Raw genomic sequence first — 23,292 nt, forward strand, 5'->3', positions numbered from 1 at the left:
CACTGGATTTACTATGTCAATATGGTATACTATTTAGAAAATAAAACCTGAGTCCAACATTATGATCTAGAACAGTTGTTAAGGAATGAGCTCTGAAGTCATCTACCTTATCACTGTAACACTTGTCTGCAGTTTCATTTGGCCTCTTATTTTCATGATTTTTAAAAATTAAAACACAGTTTAACCAAGAAAGTATAAATGAAAGGTAACTGTTTATTACTGGAGAAGAGAAAAATGTATACAAGAAAGTCTAGGTTCTTCCTCTTCATGCACTACTTTGGTAATAAAGTTCCAAATATCAACTATGAAGATATTTACAAGGCTAAATTTTTCTTAACGTGTGACCATTTACTGTGTAGTGAACATTTTTTCATAGAAATCATATACTTAAACTAAATATAATCTTATAGTTTACAAGAAGCTCCAACACTGTATTAACAGAAGATGATATATTTTACTGCAAAATATTATAAAAGTGATACAGTTTTGTGGCTCTTAAATGTTTAATTACTTGAGTTGAACAGGGGAATGAAAAAAAAAAAGGCCCAGGAGAAAAATCAACAGGACAGGCCTGGCTTTAAGACTTTTTGTATTCGATTCGTTCTACTTTCACATCATCTCCAATTAGCTGATACACGTAAGTGACAACTGTAGAAGCCTGGATATCCATCAACACAAATGAAGGAATAATGTTTCTGGAAGAAAATATAAATAATGTCATTGTTTTGTATTAAAAAGCCATAGCATTATAAATTTCAACTTAGGATGACAATTGGGATTCAAGGAGAAATCTGGTTGTTAGACATATTAAGATAATCATCAATAGAATACTGCCAAAAAGGCTGTAATTATTTAAGTAACCATATTTATCTTTTACAAAATGTCACATGTGCAATTATTAACTTTATAAAACCCCAAAATTGCATCTACTCACGTTTCCAAGGCATTATATGCTCCAGTGGCAGAACCTGGATTAATGTAGAATTTATTTTCATGCTCAAATGCTTCAAATTTATGTGTATGTCCTGAAATAAGAATGTCCACATCAAACTGCCTCTGCAATAGGGCTAGGCTGGCCATATCTCCCCATGGAATAACTTGATGTCCATGGATCAAACCAATTTTGAACTGCCCAACAGTCACAACTTTCTGCTCTGGATAATTCAGATTCTAAAATACGAAATAGACATAAAAAAATATTTTAGAGATACTGATGTTTATAAATAACTTTCTTTTAAATATTCAGTCTCATATTGGTGTTTTGAAACAGTGCTCCACAACCAACAAATCTGTTAAACATCTGATTTCTTCACAATCTAAGGCTGTAACTGCTCAAAACATAACTTCCTTCAGAACTGGAATTTATCATGCAATCTCTTTATTGAGTTTATTTTTATAGACTATGAGTTCTTTACAGAGTAATTCCCCCAAATTTGTGTTTCCTCTAAGAATCCAAGGAATATGACCTGTAAGCTAGGATGTGTTGAAATTACATCCCAGGCTTTAATAGTTAATGACTTAGAATAATAATGATAGTTAACACTTATGTAGCACTTAGTATGAACCAGGCACTCTACCAAGAGGTTATAAATGTCAACCTATGTAATACTTACAAACAACCCTAAGAGGTAGGTTTCATTTTGACCTCTACTTTATGGATGAGGAAAATAAGGTACAGAGAAGTTAACACAGCTTGCCTAATGTCACAGTTTATTAACTGTTTAAGCCAAGATCTAAACCCTGGAAGTATGGCTCCAGGGTTGGTGAATTTATTAGCAAATTAGAAGCAAAAAAAAATTTAATTCTTGCTACTGAAACTAGCATATCACAAACAGAACTCCTAATATATTTTTAATAATCCAAACCTATACTCTGTTAACATGTCTGCCCTTTCCTATTTCATTACCCCCAACCCTCATCCCACCTTCATGCCAACTCTAGTTTATTCAAACTTAACTGCAAAAAAAAGGAGCACCAGCGAAGTTAATTTATGAAAAATCTTCTATTTCCAGAAATACAAAATAAAAATTTCACACTACAGTCAGGTTTACTAAGCTTGATCATACGGTGTTAACACTGGCAGAGGTCTTAAAAATCATCTATTCCAATCTTATTTACATAGTAGGGAACTAAGAAAGAGGATACAGCTTGCCTAAAATCCCAGTATTAATTAATAGGCAAAGTTGGAACTTTAGGACTCCTTATTTTTTCTCTAAGGCAAGATTTATGGAGATATAACTTCCATACAGGAAAATTACTCTTTCTGGTATACAATTCAAGGAGTTTTGACAAACACATATAGTCGTGCCGCCACAGTCAAGATACAGAACAGTCTACCCGCTCCTCACAACTCCTTCATGTCTGTTTATAGTTAACCCTCGAGATAGGGAGCCATGGTAGGATTTTTAGCAGAGAAGTGATCTGATCTCACTTCACCTATAAGAGGTCACTCTGGCTGCTACTTGGAGAACAAACTATGGAGGAAGCAAGGGTAGTATCAGGAAGTTGGACACAGTAAAGTGATATAGTGGCTTAGAACGGGTAGCAGAGATGGTGGCAGTTAAATTCCTAACAAAACTTTGCATTCTAAACGATAGCACGACAAAAAATAGAAACAAAACTGTATCAGTTCAGTTAGAACAAGTATGTAACGTTTAATAAGCAGTCTAAAATCAGCCATTTTCAAACCGTGCATATAGTATGTTTTCACTGGAACACTAGGGAAAAAAAAAAGACCGTAACAGTTGAGAAACTCTGGTCTAAAAAATAAAGCTTATACATATATAAGAACCAAGAAAAGGAAATATTTCATGAGTATATAGTCAACGCAACAAGAAAAAAAAAAAAGAAAAAGGAAGTATTTGGGAAGGCAAAGGGAAGTACATCACCTCATCGAAGTCTCCTCTCACAATATGGACATCGCCAGCCAGAGTCTTGAGATAGTCATAACTCTCTTTGGTGCAAAGGTTTCCGGTGCAGAGAATGTGCTGAATCTTCCCTGGCACCAGCAGTTTTTTGAACTTAGCTGGCAAACTGTTGCACCGATGTGGGATGTGCAGGTCTCCTAATACCAACACCAACTTTAAAGTGTCAAGGTGAGAAAAGGTGTAATGTTAAACATGATTTCAAAATAAGATATTCTCCTCCCATAATTCCTCTTTTAAATTAAATTAATCAGACTTCAGAACCCAAAGAGCAGAACTTATTCACACAGTTCCTATCATGAACATTTTAACAATACATGTGATTCTAAATCAATCTTAGTTTATTTTGGTCATAAATAGGTGTACACACAATACAAGTAACCATTCTATTTATTGAGAATAAAGCCAAGCTTTCTAAAGCAATTCATTTAGAGACCTATAAAATTAAACTCCATAAAAAAATTGAAAACTGAACCCTATGGAATTTTGATATGGTAATTCATATTTCTGCAGTCTTAAATGTACAACATATATTAATTCCAGGGACATTAATAAAAAGAATGGTTAAAATTATAATGATAGAGAAAAAAGTTAACTCTATAATTCACTATGTTGACAACTATTTGGAGGAAGAGTAGCCAAAATTTACAATATTCGTTACTTAAAATATTAACTATACATTACAGAAAAATAAAAACAGCCTATGCCTCAAAGAGTTTCAATAGGACAAACGTGCTTTTGAATTGTAATCTTTGTTATCCTCTCTTTTTCATTGTTAGAAATCCTGTCGTATTTTTGTCTGGATTAAATTGCCTATCCTCAGTTTAGTTCCCAAACTTAAAATAACAAATCACAAATTTCATGTACATTAGAGCATTAAAAAAAGAAAGGAAGATCAACCAAATAAGTGATAATTCAGCAGGAGGTGGTTTAGAGTTGGAACACAATCTCAGATGATAAAAACAAATTCTGCACATAAACACAAGAATTTAAAAACCTCAATTCTGTGAATTTTTAATTTTAAAATTTCAAGATTTCACATGTATACATCATTTAACAGAATTGTCAAAAAGGTCATATAAAAATAGTTATCTGCCCTCCAAAGGACAACAGAATCAATTTCTCCATGTGGATTACTATAAGCACCTTCAGAGGAGATCAGGGTGGTATGGCCATAGACAGTACAGGCACCTTCTTTCTACAACAGGATGTCTTTCCACACAGACGTCCCATCCATAAATGTAGAAGCCCTTTAACTGGTTTCAAAGAAGGTATGACTATTCCTTGATATTACCAAAGGAAATATTAACTGTCTTAAGATCAACAGAAAAGTTTGGCCACCACAGACTTTGTAAATTAAAATTAATCACAAGGTGTAAAATTAAAATTATTACCACAATAAGCTTGATCCGTCTTGCAGCAAATATCAAAATGATTACAAACCAAAGGAAATGTCAACAGAACATACAGTAACCAAAGTAACACAAGGTAACAAAACCCGTGCACTTTAAAAGAAATTATTAAATAAGCTTCTTTACAAAGAGTAGTTTCAGCTGGTATTTGCTCAATGACTTATATTGTTTCAATCCAGATCTCAGTGGACAAAACATCTATAAAACTAAAAACCACCACATAGCTTCCACCCTCAGTGGTAATCAATACAAAAGTACCTGCAGATAGAACAATCTTCATCTTTAGAGGGGGATCCCTTCAGATATGGATTGAAGTGCATAGTTAATGTGGGAAGCTGGCATTTAAGAAAAAGGTAAAAAAACAAATTTCTATATTAAAAAAAAAAAAAAGAACCTCAAACTCATAAATTAAGGGTATATGACTGTAACAGGTTGAAAATGTTTGGGATTAATCATGAATGAGCTGTTCAATCTGAGTGTGGCTGAACGAACATTCATAAAACATAGTACTTTATAATGATCAATAACCTGAATTCTATAACATACTGTGGATTATACCTAAGTGTACCTACCCTATTAGCAGTTTAAAGATGTAACAATGAAAGGCCACAAAGAAATTATTTCAAATTAATAAGGATCCTTACTAGGACTCTGGTTTCCTGCAGCTAACGAAGTTATATGGGGAACAGTGTCACATAACAAATGTCATACTTTGAGCAGCGTCTTTGCCCAAATTCCACACTTTGACAGTGCAGGTTAGACATAGATTACATAGAGTCTTTTAAGATGGTAAAAGATTCTGGAAATGGCAGTCTTGTTAAATTTAAATAAAGAACCAATCTAATCAAAGCATAGAAAATTTGGTTACTTGCTATTTGATAGACTGTAAAAGGGTGAAATCCCAGTAATCAGCCACCCCACCACCACTGTTAGTAGGAGCTAAGAGAAGAAACTTACTCTGTGCCCAGCCTTAGTGGAATGAAGAAGTTGATTGCAGACAGGGGAATGAAAAAAAAAAGGGTGAAACATGACCAATGTTAAAAGAAAGCAACTAAAAGAAACAAACCAAAAAAGAACAAAAAACTCATCAAATGAATAAGCAAACAATTGTTAATGATTTCTGAGTGTTATGAAAGAAAATGTTAAAAATCAGCTTTGCTCAAAACAATACCAAAAGAACCATTTGCTGTACTATTAAATATCACACACACACACAAACACACATTTACAATCTTTTCTAATTTTCTTAATCTCACTCTCCACTTTGCCGCCTATCCCTTTTGTTTGTTGTTCTGTTTAGAATTTTACAAAACAATTTGGAAAATTCACCACTGATAGCTTAAATGAAAGCTAACATTTTCTGGATTCTTTAGGCTTAATTATTCTTTAAATACATTGACTTTAATCCTCTTATGTTGAAAAATTCTAGTAGTTGGAAAATTATGCTGCAGCTAGGTCATTATTTTGTACAGAAGATCTAACACAGCACTATGAATACATCATCAAGTCACCAGATACTGGATGATAGAAGCAGACACCCTCCTCCAGCTAAAACTGGACTTTCCCCCACACCTAAATTTGTCGCCCACAGACTCTGGATACTGCTGAATATTAAACATTTTTAGTCTCATTACCAAATAAAATGCTTTTAATTGTAAAAGAATCCATCAATGCTCTAAACCTTGCCCAGTTCTATTTCACATGAAAAGTGAATCTACTTCAGTACAACTACCCTGAAAAACTACCTCTCAAAAAAACCTCAGAAACATGAATACTTAAATCATGTCAGGTAATTTCATCTTTTCCCCGGGATAAGATGTCTCAAAATTAATGTTAACTGGACTACTCTAATCTGGAGTCTGTTTAGAAGCAAAAATCGTAAGTGAGATTAGAGTCTCTAACATATACAAAGTATTAAAGAACCACAGATCACGAATGTCACGTTTATAAGGCACCTTAAAGGTTGCTTGTTATAGAATCACGATTATTTTAAAAACGCACTGGATGTTCATCACAGAGAGGAGTCCCTTTTTATCAACAAACACCAAGATCATCAGAGCTCCTTTTCAAACCGTTCTTAACTTTTCTGAAAATCAAGGGCACTTTGAAAATCTGATAACAGCTATTAGGCCTCTCCAGCAGTAGCTCCCAAGTTTTCACGTAGGAAGGTCGTAGGGGTACCGACTTATTGGGGGTGAGGGGGTGATGGGTCGGTCCGGGGCAATCCGATGGACAATGAGGTAAAGCTTCCCAAATTCCTCTTGGCCGCCAATAATGGCCCTTTAACTAGAAGAACATACGTACTCACAACATCAGTTCGAAAACCACTAAGGAATTCTACTCTAAAGGGTCGCAATCTCCTGAAGAAGCAAGTAGTTCCAGCAATTCTTAAAAGCCAAAAAAAAAATGAAAAGCCAAATCCAGTCCTTTGAGGGGACACCGCCACATTTCAATGGCAGCTGCACGTTATTTCAGGGGAGAAAGGAGACTTATTCCCTTTCCCCAGACAGCAAATTAAAACAGGTAGATAATTCTACTCGCTTCTTCCCGTTTTGCATCCGAGAAGCCAGTTTTCGCCACATGGGGGTGGTAACCAGTGGGTTACCAACAAGCGGGAGGTGCTTTTTGCGGGAAAAGAGCTAGGAAACGTCTGGAAACGGAGGGGATCCCGTGGCTCCTTTCTCGGGGACTCCCAAGGCACAGGCCCAAAGCCTTCCCCGGCTCGGGCGTGCGGATCTCGTGACAGAAGCAGCAGCTGAGTGGCCCTTTCCGCCTTCGGACGTCCTCTGGCCCCTGGGGCCGGGATGCAAGGCCCAGGCTGGCCGCACCCAGAGGTGGCCGCTCTCTTTCCTCCTTTGCCTTTCCCCAGGCACCAGCCCAGGCCGCGGTCGCGCCCGTCACGGCCTCCAGGATCACCCAAGCCCTCGCCCAGAGACTCCCAGCGGCTCCCAACGACGCAGAACCTCAGGCGAGAGGCAGGCCTCCGTGGTCGCAGCTGCGGTACTCACCATCCTGTCACTGGGCTCCGCTCAGTCACCACAATCACCGCCGCCTTCTCTTCCTCACGCTTCTCGGCGACCCGCCCACCTCGTTCAACACCAATGAAAAGAGAGGTCAGCAAGAGACCGTTCTACGGAGGCCTGCTCGGGCCCTTCCCCGCCGTAAAGCGAAGTTGTTCTGTGGCAAATGGGGTGGGGGCAAAATCGCGAAGTTTCGAAGCGCGGGCAACATCCGGGCAACATCTGGCGCCCTCGCTCTGAGGCGTGCCGTGTGACGTTACTTTTTAGGAATTGCAGCCATGCTGAAATGCGTGATGAGCGGCAGTCAGGTGAAAGGTGCAGAGGCCTTTCTTGCCTTCCTGTGTAAAAAAGGGTTTGTGGGCATGGGGACGTTTCCACCGTGGTCTCATTTCTTGACCTTTGCCTTTGTGCCTAAGGGACAGAAGGCCTGGCCATAGGCAGCGTCCACTCACCCAGGGTCCTGTTAACTTCTGAGGTGCAAATGAAGGCTCATCTGCTTTTATTTATGCGTATTATTTATATTCATTGGTGTCCATTAAATGAAGTTGCACCACCGGGACAAGGTAGTGGAAGGGTAGGCCTCAAACTCGGGGTGATAAGGACTGTGTGGGAACTTGGGAAAAATAACGCTTGGACAGTTAAAAGTATTTTAGCGCGATGAGAAAAGCATAAACCTCATTTTCATTCCAAATTCTACCATTTTTAAAAGTAGGACCTGGGACAAGCCATTGAATCCCTTCAGGGCTCAGTTTCCTCATCTGTGAAATGAGAATAATAACAGCATCTTTATTATAGTATTGTAGGAATGAAATGCAGGTAAAGAGCTCAGTAACAAATGGTAATGTAAAAGAACTAATCCTTATTATAAATGGTACTTTAAACATGTAAGTTACTCCAGAAAGTCTCTGTTTCGAAAAGTAATGGTTTTCTACAGATCATAATCTGAAAATGATCATTGAAAGGCATCTTGTGTCCCAGCTGGCTCCTGCTATGTTGAGGGCATCTATGGATCAGTATTAATGATCAGGAAAGAAAAAGATCCCCATTGTTGCATGTTTTCAGAGTTCTAGAAAGTTCTCTTTTGCAGTGTGTACTTTAGTTCTCAATAAGTGATAATTTGTATGATTCTTTAATTTTGTTTTTCCTCCAGAACCTAAGCACTGTGAGGGTGGGAACTGTAAACCTGTCTTGTTCATTGCTATATCCCCCATTGCCTTGGCTTATACTCTTGGAATCTGCTAGGCGCTCAGTGAATATTAACTGAATGAACAAAAGGTCTTCATTAGCTAGCTCCAGGAAAATGTGGTGAATGTGAAGTGTTAAAAAAGGGCCACTTTCTTTTTTTTCCCTAGTCATCCTGTGTTCTCAGTTTGAGGCCCGCACCTCCAGCTCTGATTGTATTCCCCCGCTCTCTTTCTTAGTATGCCATGTGGCTTGTGGGATCTTAGTGCAGACTCCTAACCACTGGACCAATCATAGTATGATGCTCCCAACTCTGATTCTTAAGCGTAATATGATTTTACATTCTAGGATTATTTTTCCTTTTTTTCTACTTTTCCATGAATTGATATAGCCATCCTTTTTTATTGAAACATAGTATCCCATATCTGTTTGCTATATATATATATATATTTTACTTACTCATAATTTTTAAGAACACTAACAGTGTCATACCAAATCAGTCCAGTATTTCATCCAGGGCTAGCTACTCTTTATGACAGGGCATCTAACCGTGTTTTCTGGCAAGATCAAGCATCAGAGATATATCTTGAATGCCTCTAATTTCTCTCTTGTTTTGACTTTGCCGCCTGTGAAGTTATGAAGACCCTTTGAACCATTTTCTATATGCTCTGTTTTCACACTTTTGTTTTTTTGCAGTAAGGGGTATACATTTAAACCAAGTTTAAAAATGCTTTAGTATGGAAATTAGCTTACCACAGTAGTTCCGTTTGTTGCATTTTATTATTTCACACACCCAATCTGTGAATTTATTGAGCACTTATTATGTGTCTGGAATTTTGCCAAGGCCATTATACTGTATTTCTTAAAGCAGTTTGTAGCATTAGTCTATAAAACACTGTTCTTTGTGAGTTTATCTTGAGTTCTGTGAAAGCTGAAGTAGTTCTATGGTTTATTTTTATTGTTTGAAAGAATGTAAACAGCATCTTTCTTTTTCTCCATAGTATTTGGGAAAGCAATCCAAGCTCTGTCACGAATTAGTGATGAGCTGTGGCTAGACCCCTCTGAAAAAGGTGTAAGTAAGAAATTTAGCTCATAGACCATCAAGTAAGGGCAAAAGATGATGTTTAAAGATCCCAGTCCAGATTGAATGTTAACTAGGAAATCCAGAAATTGTAATTATCCCTTTCACTGTTGATCTGTATTTTACATATCTTAATACATTTAGAGCACGGTAAACTTAAAAAAAATCATACACAATTGATTTAAGCCAGAATCACAAACTAGTGGTCAAGAGGCTAGATATAATTTGAAGAAATGTTTTGTGGGACCTGTACTGTTTTTTCAAAAATTGAAATATAACATAGGGAGTGCGATTTGGTGCTCTGTGATGACCTAGAGGAGTGAGATGGGGGAGTGGGAAGGAGGCCAAGAAGGAAGGGAATATGTATACTTATATCTGATTCACACTGTTATACAGCAGAAACTAATACAATATTGTAATGCAGTTATCCTTCAATTTTAAAAAATTGAAATAATTTTCTAACAGTAGTTGAGAGGGTCCACATAAAAATCTGAATTTCTTGCTTCTCTTGAAAACTCAGAAGATGGGCTAGTTAGGGGCCTGCATTCCCAAGTGGAAGTATTAATGGTTGACTGACTAACTAACAATTTCTTACCTTAGACAAGGTAAGACTGCCATTTGCTGCAGTCTTTTTACTTCCTTTTGTATTATTGCCTTTGCTCACTTTGTACTTTAAAGTTAAGGTACCTGTGAGCATTTACATTTTTGCAATTAAAAATATGTTCTTGTTACCAAAACAAACAAAAAATACAAATTCAACATGCAGGATTTTAGACCTAAAACCTATAGGTATAGTATAGATATGGACACATATGTGTAAACATATGCAGATTACAAACACATTCTAAAGGGGCTTCTCTGGTGGCTCAGTGGTAAACAAATCCACCTGCCAATGCAGGAGACACCAGTTTGATCCCTGACCCGGGAAGATCCCAAATGCAGTGGCGCAACTAAGCCCCTGTGCCATAACTATTGAGCCTGTGCACTGAGGCCCGGAAGCCACAACTACTGAGTCCACATGCTACAACTGCTGAAGCCCATGCTCCCTACAGCCCATGCTCCGCAGAAAGAGAAGCCACCACGTTAAGAAGTCTGCACACCGCAACTAGAGAGTAGCCCCCGCATGACACAGCTAGAGAGTAGCCCCCGCTTGCTGCAACTAGAGAAAAGCTCATACAGCAATGAAGACCCAGCAGAGCCAAAAAAATAATAATAATTTAAAAAAAAACACTGTATAATGCAATTCATATTATATCAATATTATAATTCATATGTATAATGTGGTCCATATAATGCAGTTAACATCCCATAGCTAACTTGAATGCATTTCAATGACATGCTAAACATATTATAATTTTTTAAGTTAACCATTAAAGAAAGCTGATTTCTTTTCCTATATGGCTGTTATTTTATTTTTCTAGCTTGCTTTAAGATCTGTGAATTCTTGTCGGTCAGCATATGGATGTGTCCTCTTCTCTCCTGTGTTTTTTCAACATTATCAATGGTCAACCTCAGTGAAAATGAATGATACTGACAAAATATTGAATTTAAATTGCAGATTGGGAATGAAGGTAAGTGTAAGAGCCTGATTTCCTCTTGTGTTGTAGAAATGCTCGATATATAGGGTATAACACCTATCCTGTTCTTAATACTTGGACAGGTCTGTTCATTTAAGAATATAAGTACTCTTGTTAGATTTTTTTTAAAGGAATCAAGCAACCATGTTAAGTATGTGCTGTTCTTTAATGTGTTTGCGTTACAGTCAATTCTGCCCATCTTTAGACATCTGAATTCCCTAGAGAAAAATGTGGAGAAGTGCAAAATATTTACCAGATCTGATAAGTGCAAAGTAGTTATTCAGTTCTTCTGCAGACATGGTAGGTATAGTTAAATCTAGTTTAAAGTATGTGCATTTTTTGTTAATATTGTTCACGTTTAGAATATTCAGACTGCAATATTGCTTAGAATTTGTGTAGTCTATGATAGGGAGGTTGTAAAAATTATTGTACTTTTCTCTGTAGAAGTATTGTGAGATGACTGGTATTAATTCTTTCTTTTTTTGGCTTGTCAGTGGCACAGGCTATGCCTACATACAAACCAGTTGGGCTTTTTTTTTTTTTTTTTTTTTTGCCATATAGGATCTTATTTCCCCAACCAAGGATCAAACCCATGCCCCCTGCATTGGGAGCACGGAGTCTTAACCACTGGATTACCATTGAAGTCCCCAGACCAATTTTTCAAATGTTCATCTGAACTCTAACAATTGATTATTCTAAAATTAACTAACTGCTGGATGATATTCTGTAAGCGTGGCTTGGTAACAGTGTTCCTTGCAAAGAACAGAAAAAGAATAATGCCTACTTGTATTAGAAGTGCTCTGAGTCCAGTCCCTCAATTGTAGGAGCCAAGACCTTCATTCATTCTCTCTGATACACCAAGTTGTAACAGAGATTTCCTGCCTCCCAGCCTTGCAAGATAGATATTCAAACATCGTAGTCATGTAGGATTTTCAGTTCAGTTCACTTCAGTCGCTCAGTCGTGTCTGACTCTTTGCGACCCCATGAATCGCAGCACACCAGGCCTTCCTGTCCATCACCAACTCTCAGTGTTCACCCAGACTCACATGCATCGAGTCGGTGATGCCATCCAGCCATCTCATCCTCTGTCGTCCCCTTCTCCTCCTGCCCCCAATCCCTCCCAGCATCATGGTCTTTTGCAATGAGTCAACTCTTCGCATGAGGTGGCCAAAATATTGGAGTTTCAGCCTCAGCATCAGTCCTTCCAATGAACACCCAGGACTGATCTCCTTTAGGATGGACTGGTTGGATCTCCTTGCAGTCCAAGGGACTTGCAAGAGTCTTCTCCAACACCACAGTTCAAAAGCATCAATTCTTCAGCGCTCAGCTTTCTTACAGTCCAACTGTCACATCCATACATGACCACTGGAAAAACCATAGCCTTGACTAGATGGCCCTTTGTTGGCAAAGTAATGTCTCTGCTTTTGAATATGCTATCTAGGCTGGTCATAACTTTCCTTCCAAGGAGTAAGCGTCTTCTAATTTCATGGCTGCAATCACTATCTGCAGTGATTTTGGAGCCCAGAAAAATAAAGTCTGACACTATTTCCCTATCTATTTGCCATGAAGTGATGGGACCAGATGCCATGATCTTCGTTTTCTGAATGTTGAGCTTTAAGCCAACTTTTTCACTCTCCTCTTTCACTTTCATCAAGAGGCTTTTGCGTTCCTCTTCACTTTCTGCCATAAAGGTGGTGTCGTCTACATATAGGATTTTACATGGTTAAATATATATAGCATGATAATAAGAGCATGGACTCTGGAGGCCCCAAGGTCCAGGGTGGAAACCTGCACTGCTGCTTCCTTGCTGAGACACTGGCCAAATTATTTTACTTTGTGCCTCAGTTTCCCTTATGTAAAATGGGGACAGTAGTAATACAAGCCTTCTAGGGTTTTTGTGAAGATTCAGTGAGTTATAGGAAGTTATAGCTCTGCAGTGTTTAGAGAAATACCTGGCATAGTTTCTAAGAGGTATCACTAGTACTGTTTTCAGTTTCTTAAGTATGTCTCAAGTGACCTGATTAATGTCCAATACATATTTGTGATTGGTAGATTTTTAATAGCTTTTGTTGGGAAATTGTATGAGTTAGGATGCTCTAAGTTACAAGTAACAGAAAGAAAGGAAAAATACCCAGAAAATCCAACTCAAACTGACTTAAACGGTAAAGAGGAATGTTGGCTCATATAAGCTAAAAGTTCAAAATTAGATCAGAGGGGTGGTTTGATCCAGGCTGCAGTAGCTGCTTCTCCTCCTCCTTCCTTTTAAAATTCTCTCAGCTCTACATTCCTCCATGTGATTTATACTAAGTCCAGCTTCTCTTATAAACTTTTAATAATAAGGTGACTTCTAGCAGCAGCTGTTGGGGCAGCATGCTTTCTCTTTCATATAAGAGGAGTGAGAGTTATACCTCATACATGCATTGAACAAAAGTACTTGGCTTGGCTCTGATTGGACCAACCTAAACTAATGCTGGGGGACCACGGGAATTCCATTCTCTAATTGCCTTGGCTTATTGCCATATCTGGACCAAATTCAATCACAAAGGAGATAAGATTACATCAATTGATTTATACCATTGAGGGCCCACAAGTGATGCTTGAAGTGAAGCTGGTGCCTCCCAAACCTCGTGGTGGCTGCACAACAGGGAAGGATGTCTCAGGAAGGAAGGGGAACAAAGGCGATAGATGCTAGTATAGTAATTGGGGTAAATATTAATATTTACATATTTTCCAAAACTGTATGTACTCAGGAAATTAGGCTTGCAATTTTATTTCTGTAATCTGGCGGGGAAACAGTGTTCAAATTTAGTTGAGAAAAATCACCTGGGCAGAGATATCCAGTAAATTTCTAGAAATACGTATTTGGAATTTGGGAAGAAATTAAGGACAGTGAAGTAAATTTGGCTCTCTTCACTGATAGAAAACAGTTGTGAAAATATGAGCCACTAAAAAAGACTAATTTCTCTAAATCTAATTACAAGTATTTCCCAGAATGGTGATTTCTTGAATAGTTAGCATCTATTAATGGAAAAAAGATAATTTATATCATCAAGAACCAAGATTCATATGAAATATTCACCTGCCTAGTAATAATTCTGTCAACTCTCTGTATTTTCATTTGCACAAGTCCCAGAGTAGCTAAAAATGAGTCAGTGAGTTGTCCCTGAAGAACATGCTCTGCTGATCCAAAGCGCCTGCTACTAAGTTCTGTTCTGATCAAGAAAACAGGTCTCCAACAGAGAGGGGATTCCCTAAGAGGGGGGCACTGGCTATTTGAGTGAAAATAAAACCCTGATTTGTACATGTATATTAATGACATGGTGTCAAGAGGGCAGGATTCCCACTTCAGGGTTTTAAGATTTTTTGAAAGGGCATTTACAGATCTACTCATGATTAAACTTCGGTAACATTGAATGTAAAGGGATTTGGAACATGGGTCAACTTGTAAGATTTTTGAACTATCACTAACCTCTGAAATTTTAAACTCCACAAATGGAACATCTCCAAAATAATGCTTATTCCTTAGCTGTGCCTCTTCAGGTCTGAGAGAGTTCTCTGGAGCCACTGAAGGAAGTTGCAGATTGAGCTATGAAATAGCAAGCAGGATTCTATCGTAGCATCAGGTATTCCATTGCTGGGAGCAGATGGTACAGACCAGTGCTTTCAAGCGGTCCACGGACTGGGGGCTGGACCTCAGACTGTTTGTTGCTGGTCTGTGAGAAGATAAGGAACTTATGCCAGAATTTAAGTCAACACTGCTAAGCATTCTATTTAGTTCAACTGTTTTGTTTTCATTGTTGTTTCAATAATAAGACTTTCTTAATGAAGGAAGAAATTCTGGTGAAAATTCCTTGTCTCATTATAGTTCAGTACTTTGTGCAGCACTAGAAAAAGTCAGTAAATGACACAGAGTAAACAGGACTTTAAATTTTTATCCCATTTGCATTCTGTCACGGAAAATTAGTAAACTAGAAGGCTAGAAAAAAATACAATGAAGAAGTATATCAAGCCAAGTTACTTAATTTTTTAAAGATTTATTTATTTATTTTTGGCCACCCTGGGTCTTCATTGCTGCGTGGGTTTTCTCTAATTGCAGCGAGCAGGGGCTACTCTCTGGTTGTGGTGCTTCTCATTGGGATGGCTTCTCTAGGTGTATGGGCTTCAGTAGTCGCATCACGAGGGCTCGGTTGCAGCTCAAGGGCTCCAGATAGAGCGCAGGCTCAGCAGTTGCGGAGCATTGGCTTAGCTATCCCGCAGCATGTGGGGTCTTCCTGACCAGGGATTGAACCCATGTCCCCTGCATTGGCAGGCAGGTTCTTAGCCACTGGACCACCACAGAAGCCCCCAACCAACTTAACTTTTAAAAGGGTACAATGGATGTACTTGGGAGAGAAAAGGTGAAGAGGAAAGGAAGGTTTTGTAGGTGCTGGCCTCACATCTGGGTACATTTCCAATGGTCAGAAATGGGAGGGCATTCTACTGTGAGGAAGCAATGTGATCAAAGGTCTAAACTCAAAGTGTCTTGTTCGTGTTAATGAAAAAGGGGAAGGAAGCAAGCAGCAAAAGAGCCTCAGGGATGACAAAGAAATAAGGCATTACTTGGACATCCTTGGTAATACCAATACATTATTCACCTGAGTCAGATATTTGTTACAGAGGTATGATTGTGCTTGTATATGCATGGACTATTTCTGGAGCATACCTAAGAAACCAGTGACAGTAGTTACCTCTGAAAAGGGTACTGGGGTGGCAGGAGTCAGAGGTGGAGGGTGACTAACTTTCATTGTCTATTTTTGGTAATTTTTAAATGTTATGCCTTGCACATCTATTGTCTTCTATTATGTATCCATCTAAAAGTAACTTGAAAATATTTTTTAAAATAAGTAAGGTATGCCAACTTTTGAGCTTCATATCTTTCCAAAATAGCAGCCACAGTAATACCTTTAAAATAGGTCAGATTATGTCACTCCAGCTCAAAATTCTCAAAAAGCTCTCCATTGTACCCAAGGTAGAAGCTGAAGATTTTACAATGGCCTGTGAGGTCCCACATGATCCAGGAGTCCCAGGCATGCTTTCTCCTCAAGGGCTAGGCAGCTGTCCCCTCTGCCTAGCAAGCTCCCTCTCCAGACAGCGCGTGGTTTGATCTTTTGAAGACCTCCTTCAGTCTTTGCTCAAATGGCATCTTTTCCATGAGGTCTTCCTTGAACTCCCTATTTAAAATCGCTACCCTCACTGCTGACACTCCCCAGCTCCCTTTCTGCCATATTTTTTAAACTCCTGTGTACTTACCACTTTGTAACATGTGTACATGAGTGCTAAATTGCTTCAGTTGTGTCTGATTCTGTGCAACCCTATGGATTGTAGCCCACCAGGCTCCTCTGTGCATGGAATTCTCCAGGGAAGAATATTGGAGTGGGTTGCCATGACCTCCTCCAAGGGATCTTCCTGACCAAGGGATTAAACCCATGTCTCTCTCCTGCATTGGCAGGCAGGTTCTTTACCGCTAGCGCCACCTGGGAAGCCCACTATGTGATATACCATCAAAAATACAGTGAAAATAATAAATATTGCTGTTATTAATTCAGTTAAAAAAACAAGTTGAGAAATGCTATTTATAGTGAATCATTTTGATTCTCATTGTAATATTATTATGCTGTAGAAAGTTGTAGCCTACCTTGATTTTATTATATGGGCTCTATGTTCAAACTTCAGTTCAGTCACTCAGTCGTGTCCAACTCTTTGCAACCCCATGAATTGCAGCATGCCAGGCCTCCCTGTCCATCACCAATTCCCAGAGTTCACCCAAACTCATGTCCATCGAGTCGGTGATGCCATCCAGCCATCTCATCCTCTGTCGTCCCCTTCTCCTCCTGCCCCCAATCCCTCCCAGCATCAGGGTCTTTTGCAATGAGTCAACTCTTCGCATGTGGTGGCCAGAGTATTGGAGTTTCAGCTTTAGCATCAGTCCTTCCAATGAACACCTAGGACTGGTCTCCTTTAGGATGGACTGGTTGGATCTCCTTGCAGTCCAAGGGACTCGCAAGAGTCTTCTCCAACACCACAGTTCAAAAGCATCAATTCATCAGCGCTCAGCTTTCTTCACAGTCCAACTGTCACATCCATACATGACCACTGGAAAAACCATAGCCTTGACCAGAGGGACTTTGTTGGCAAAGTAATGTCTCTGCTTTTCAATATGTTATCTAGGTTGGTCATAACTTTTCTTCTAAGGAGTAAGCATCTTTTAATTTCATGGCTGCAATCACCATCTGCAGTGATTTTGGAGCCCCCAAAAATAAAGTCTGACACTGTTTCCACTGTTTCCCCATCTATTTGCCATGAAGTGATGGGACCAGATGCCATGGTCTTAGTTTTCTGAATGCTGAGCTTTAAGCCAACTGTTTCACTCTCCTCTTTCACTTTCATCAAGAGGCTTTTGAGTTCCTCTTCACTTTCTGCCATAAGGTTGGTGTCATCTGCATATCTGAGGTCATTGATATTTCTCCTGGCAATCTTGATTCCAGCTTGTCCTTCTTCCAGACCAGTGTTTCTCATGATGTACTCTGCATATAAGTTAAATAAGCAGGGTGACAATATACAGCCTTCAAGTACTCCTTTTCCTATTTGGAACCAGTCTGTTGTTCCATGTCTGGTTCTAACTGTTCAAACTTAGATTCAGAAAAAAACAAAAAGATAAACTTAAGTTCTGACTATACTTGTTAAAACAGCTTAGCCTTGAAGACATTTAACCAAGCTCAAGCTATAGTTTCCTCTTCTGAGATTAAGTACCTACTCCATAGAGAGATTGAGAGGATCAGAGATAATGTCTGTGCAGTGTATACTGTAGTTGTGGGTACTCTGGACCATAGCCATCACTGCTCCATACTCCTCTCATCCTCTCAGAGGGAAAGAACACACAGGTTCAATGCTCAGGTTTTATTTTCAAAGGTCCCATCCAGAAATATCAGCCTTGGTTGAAAAATTCTGAAAGAGAATCATAGATATATGATTGGTAGTGGGCAATTACTATTTTACACACAATTTAAGAAATTACCCATAATTCAAAAGAATGTGGGAACTCTGCTGCCTAATTGTTTGGAGAGTGTGACGTGTTACATGGTGTCCACTAGGGAGCGATAAACACATTCATTTGGATTTGTGTTTCTTGTAAACTATGTGCACCTGCTAGATATTAAATATTACTTTAATTTTATCATTTTAATCTGAACTTAAAAGTGTAAAAGTCTTAAAAATTTTTTTAACTTTGCACTTAAAATTATTAATGGATTGCTTTATTATTTTTAAGGTATTAAAAAGATTCATAATGTGTGTTTTCAAGAAAGTCAGCCTTTGCAAGTTATTTTTCAAAAGAATATGTGTGCTAATACACTAGTGATTCAACCAAGGTAATGAGTTCTCTGTTGTTTTATTCCTGAATATAGTATGGTCACAGAGTAAAGAATTAATGCCCTAGAACTTTTAAATCAATTACATTTTTTAAAGCTAACATTAGACTTGGAGAAATCACCTTACAGGATCAAGAGGAAACCTGAAGAAAGGTAATAGGAGATAATAACTGCCTAATGGTAGAAATAATAATTTATTGGCCAAGAAAGTTCTAGAAATATCCCATCAGTGGCTTTCTACATCAAGTGGTATTAAGAGAAAAATATATTATTTGATAATACTTTGCATTCATATGATGCTTTTTATTAGACACTGTGTGTCTTAAAACACACAGCATGAGGAAATCGTAACAGTTTTTATGTGATTGATTTTATCCCTGTTTGTTTTTTCCTAGAAAATGAGTGAGATATATTTGTCAGTGTGGGGGAACTCAATTTTTCAATTAAACCGTAGCATTAAACATTAATTATTTTGTAAGCTAAAAGATATTTTACCCTTATAGTTTTTTAAATTACAAAAGAAATACATACTCCTTGCAGTGCATCTATGATTTATAGAAAAGTGCAAAGATGAAAAGTGAAAGTCTTTCCCCTCTGCTCACCCCATATATCACACTTGGCAGGTGTACCATCTGTTAACAATTTGGGGTATATCTTTTTACATCTTCTATTTATAGTCAGTTTGTCTATAACTTTCCCTCTCCCTATATCTATGGATACCTTTCTGTCTTTGAAAACTGTATCACATACTTTGTTGTTTAGTTGCTAAGTTGTGTCCAGTTCTTTTGCAACCCCATGGACTGTAGCCCGCCACGCTCCTCTGTCCATGGGATTTTCCAGGCAAGAATACTGCAATGGGGTGCCATTTCCTTCTCCAGTGGATCCTGCTGACCCAGGAATTGAACCCACATCTCTTGCATTAATAGGCAGATTCTTTACCACTGAGCTACCTGGGAAGCCCACAACACATATTGAGTCCTGGAAATGAAACTACTGGGTCAAAGGCTTACACAGATTTTAAATTTGCATACATATGGACTAGCAAATTGCTATCTGAAAAGTTTGTGCACAATTTACATTCCTACCAAAAGTGTAGGAGAATCCTTCCAAGTAAAGGATTATGATTAATCTTCAAAAATTTTGCCAACCTGTTTGGTAGAAAATGGCATTTTAGTTGTTCTTTACTATGTCTGTTTTATTACTAGGGAGCTTGAGCATCTTTTTACATTTACTAGAAGTTTGTATTTTTCTTTTTTGAGTTGCGCCTTCATGTTGTCATTTTTTTTTTCATGTTGTCATTTTTTGTATAAGCTTGTTTGATATCTTGAACAACACCTCTCCCTTGACACTGGAAAAGTTCCCGGATTAATTTGGTAGGTGTTCCTGACGTTTTGGCATTGAGAAACACTGCTAATCTAAAGTCTAGCATCAGGTTAACACCAGCATTACAGAAATTCTAAGAATCTCATTTTTATCTAACCTCACTTAGATTTAAAATATAAGCCAGAACTTTTAATTCAATAATAAAAAGATAAATAACCTAACTAAAAAAATGGGCAAAGGATTTGAATGGACATTTTTCCGAAGAATATACACAAATGGCCAACAAGCACGTGAAAAGATAATCAACATCATTAGTCCTTCAGTTCAGTCGCTCAGTCGTGTCTGACTCTTTGCGACCCCATGAATCACAGCACGCCAGGCCTCCCTGTCCATCACCAACTCCCGGAGTTCACTCAGACTCATGTCCATCAAGTCAGTGATGCCATCCAGCCATCTCATCTGTCGTCCCCTTCTCCTGCCCCCAGTCCCTCCCAGCATCAGAGTCTTTTCCAGTGAGTCAGCTCTTCCCATGAGGTGGCCAAAGTACTGGAGTTTCAGCTTCAGCATCATTCCCTCCAAAGAAATCCCAGGGCTGATCTCCTTCAGAATGGACTGGTTGGATCTCCTTGCAGTGCAAGGGATTAGTCCTTAGGGAAATGCAAACCATACAGCTTTCAATCTGTGAATTGTGTAGAGTATGAATTGTATCTCAATGGTGTTTTTAAAAAGGGAACCCAGGATGAAAGGGCATTTGGGATGTCAGGACAACCTGGACCAGGGATTGAACCCAGGCCCTGGCAGTGAATGCCTGAGTCCTAACCACTGAAACACCCTGGTATTTCCAATGGTGTAATTTTAAGATATGTGAAAAATATAGCAGGTCATGTAGAAGAATAGAGATGAGTCTTTTGGGTAGATTTTTCTAGATTCAGGACAATTCAACTATTTCCAGATTAAAGATTTGAGTTCCATTTCATAAGATAACTTATTTCTGTTCTTCAAATAGTGTAATATTGTTCATTGCATCTTACAGGTTGCTTGCTGAGGCAATTGTTCTGTTTACATCGAGTCAAGAGGAAGTTACTCTTGCTGTTACTCCACTGAAGGTTTGCATTAAGAGTTCTAATGAGGAATCAATGGGTAAGGATTATATCTGTCACTGTGCTTTGATGGAATATTACTTCCTGGCTTTGTTGATTACTCTATGGTTATACAGTAAATATTACTGGCACAATATTTATTCTTGACTAAAAGGCAGTAAAAGTAAAATATAGAAAGATCATCAAAATTTTCAAGAGATCAAAGAAATTTGTCAACCAGTAATTAAAATACTTGGCTTTGAAATTCAAATTGTTTTAAAATTAGAATGGTTACTGAGAAAAATATTTTTTCAGTTAAAATTTTAAGGTCTATTTCTTATCCTTTGTATTTAGCATAAAGGAAGGGAAGAGGCCAGCCATCCAATTGAGATGATCTTTGACCACATAAAAAGGAAAATTAACTTTAAGTTAGAAATGTAAGATATTCCAGATGGCAAATATATAGGGCAGAAAATGTGAATATTTCTTTAGTTCACTCTTCCAAGAGTTATCCAGATGGAATGGAGACACTATGGCATGATTAAATCTGGAGTTTTGCTATTAAGGAAATTTACTAGGGTATTTTTGGCATAAGCTGTTTGAGATTCTTTGACCTTGGATAATATTTTGGGGGTGATAGCATTAAAGAAAGAATATAAAGGTAGAAACATTATTTGAAAGTGAAAAACCAGTATAACTAGTGCTTAAGGTGGGTCAGGTGACTTTGTAGTGTTTAGTTTTTGCCAGATGCTGTTGTAAATGGTTTATATTTGTGAATCCATTTGATCTTTGTAACAACTCTATGATGTAGCTACTATTAGTATCCTCATTTTCCATATGAACAATAAGAAGCACAGAGAAACTAAGTGACTTGCTGCTGTCACGCAGTTAATAAGTGGTGGATTATGATCTGAATAGAGGCTGTCAGGGCTTAGGCTTATTACCACCGTGCCCTTATTACTCCTCTCAAGTCTCATCTAGTATTCTTTTTTGGCACTTAGAAGTGCATGATCTGGAAAATATATGCGTGGCTAGTGAGAGAACCTGTTTTATATTCATAATGCCATCTCTGAATAAAGATGGCCATTTAGTAACCAGGAGACGCTATCCCTTGTGAGCAGCTTTCTAATGAGTAGTTATAGTTATGCTTGGCTGGGGACCCAGTTGTTTAATTTTATTATTGAACCTACTCTATTGCCAGCACACTGGGAGTGACATGAGCCTTCTTTTTTTATTTTATTTTTTAAAATATTCTTTTTTTGCATTCTTTTCCATCATGGTTTATTATAGGATATTGAATATAGTTACCTGTGCTATACAGAAAGACATGCTTATCCATTTTACATCTAATAGTTTGCATCTGCTAATCCCAAACTCCCAATCCAACCCTCCCTTGCCCTCCTGCCTCCCCCATGGCAACCACAAGTCGTAACTTGAGCCTTCTTGATTGAGATAAAGGTATTTGTAAGGTATTGTTTGGTCCTTTTAAAATATAAATACTATTTCTCCTTTGTTCTTACACTTAAAAAATTCATGTTCACTGAAAAAAATTAAAAACACACAAAAAGCACTAATAAAGTAATAAAGTCACCTGGAATCCCCCTATCTGGAGAAAAGTACTTAATATATAAAAGCACTTTTCTGTATCTTAGATCTGAGAATAGGAGATTGGTTTAATTGGTGAAATACAATGAAGCTATTATTAAAAGTAGTCTTGGGAGTTCCCTGGTGGCCTAGCAGGATACCAGGCCTTTGCTGCCATGGGCCTAGGTTTAGTCCCTGGTTGGAGGACTAAAGGCAGTAGCACCCACTCCAGTACTCTTGCCTGGAGAGTCCCCTGGATGGAGGAGCCTGGTAGGCTACAGTCCATGGGGGCGCTAAGAGTCGGACACAACTGAGCGACTTCACTTTCACTTTTCACTTTCATGCATTGGAGAAGGAAATGGCAACCCACTCCAGTGTTCTTGCCTGGAGAATCCCAGGGACTGAGGAGCCTGGTGGGCTGCCGTCTATGGGGTCGCACAGAGTCGGACACGACTGAAGTGACTTAGCAGCAGCAGCAGGAGAACTAAGATCCTGCAAGCCACGCTGCACAGCCAAAAAAAAAAAGATAGTGGTCTTGTTTGTGTGTATATATACATCTCTTTCTCTCTGGGTATGTATATCAAAGATGTTTATTGAAGTTAATATTGTAGTGGAAAACACAAAACACCAATACACAGAAATAATTTGGAAAATGTACTTATTGACATAAGGGACTGAGCTTCCCTCATAGCTCAGTTGGTAAA

The 23,292-nt window shown here is 38.3% G+C and overlaps 2 protein-coding genes across 4 annotated transcripts in view; one reads left to right on the plus strand and one right to left on the minus strand.

Moving 5' to 3' along the window:
* Positions 1-193: 193 nt before the first annotated feature.
* VPS29 (VPS29 retromer complex component) lies at positions 194-7,712 on the minus strand. Of its 2 annotated transcripts, XM_069557866.1 has the most exons (5): positions 7,345-7,416; positions 5,294-5,305; positions 2,889-3,080; positions 935-1,170; positions 194-695 (listed from the first exon to the last, which is right to left on the minus strand). In XM_069557866.1, exons 1-5 carry the CDS (start codon positions 7,345-7,347, stop codon positions 578-580), a joined length of 561 nt encoding a protein of 186 aa, XP_069413967.1. In that variant the 5' UTR covers positions 7,348-7,416; the 3' UTR covers positions 194-577. The 2 variants fall into 2 exon arrangements, with proteins under 2 accessions (XP_069413967.1, XP_069413968.1); XM_069557867.1 differs by lacking the exon at positions 5,294-5,305 and having other exon boundaries at positions 7,345-7,712.
* Positions 7,471-23,292, plus strand: part of RAD9B (RAD9 checkpoint clamp component B) — a 27,720-nt gene continuing 11,898 nt past the window's right edge. Inside the window, exons 1-6 of one of the 2 annotated variants that reach the window (XM_069557847.1) lie at positions 7,471-7,671; positions 9,540-9,610; positions 11,041-11,190; positions 11,382-11,496; positions 18,503-18,602; positions 20,959-21,065. In XM_069557847.1, coding sequence (XP_069413948.1) covers positions 7,635-7,671; positions 9,540-9,610; positions 11,041-11,190; positions 11,382-11,496; positions 18,503-18,602; positions 20,959-21,065 — 580 coding nt within the window. In that variant the 5' untranslated portion in view covers positions 7,471-7,634. The remainder of the gene's footprint in view (positions 7,672-9,539; positions 9,611-11,040; positions 11,191-11,381; positions 11,497-18,502; positions 18,603-20,958; positions 21,066-23,292) is intronic. The other variant, XM_069557848.1, reaches the window with a different exon arrangement.

The sequence above is a fragment of the Ovis canadensis genome, chromosome 17 (assembly GCF_042477335.2).
Source record: "Ovis canadensis isolate MfBH-ARS-UI-01 breed Bighorn chromosome 17, ARS-UI_OviCan_v2, whole genome shotgun sequence".
In the NCBI taxonomy this organism is placed as follows: domain Eukaryota; kingdom Metazoa; phylum Chordata; class Mammalia; order Artiodactyla; family Bovidae; genus Ovis; species Ovis canadensis.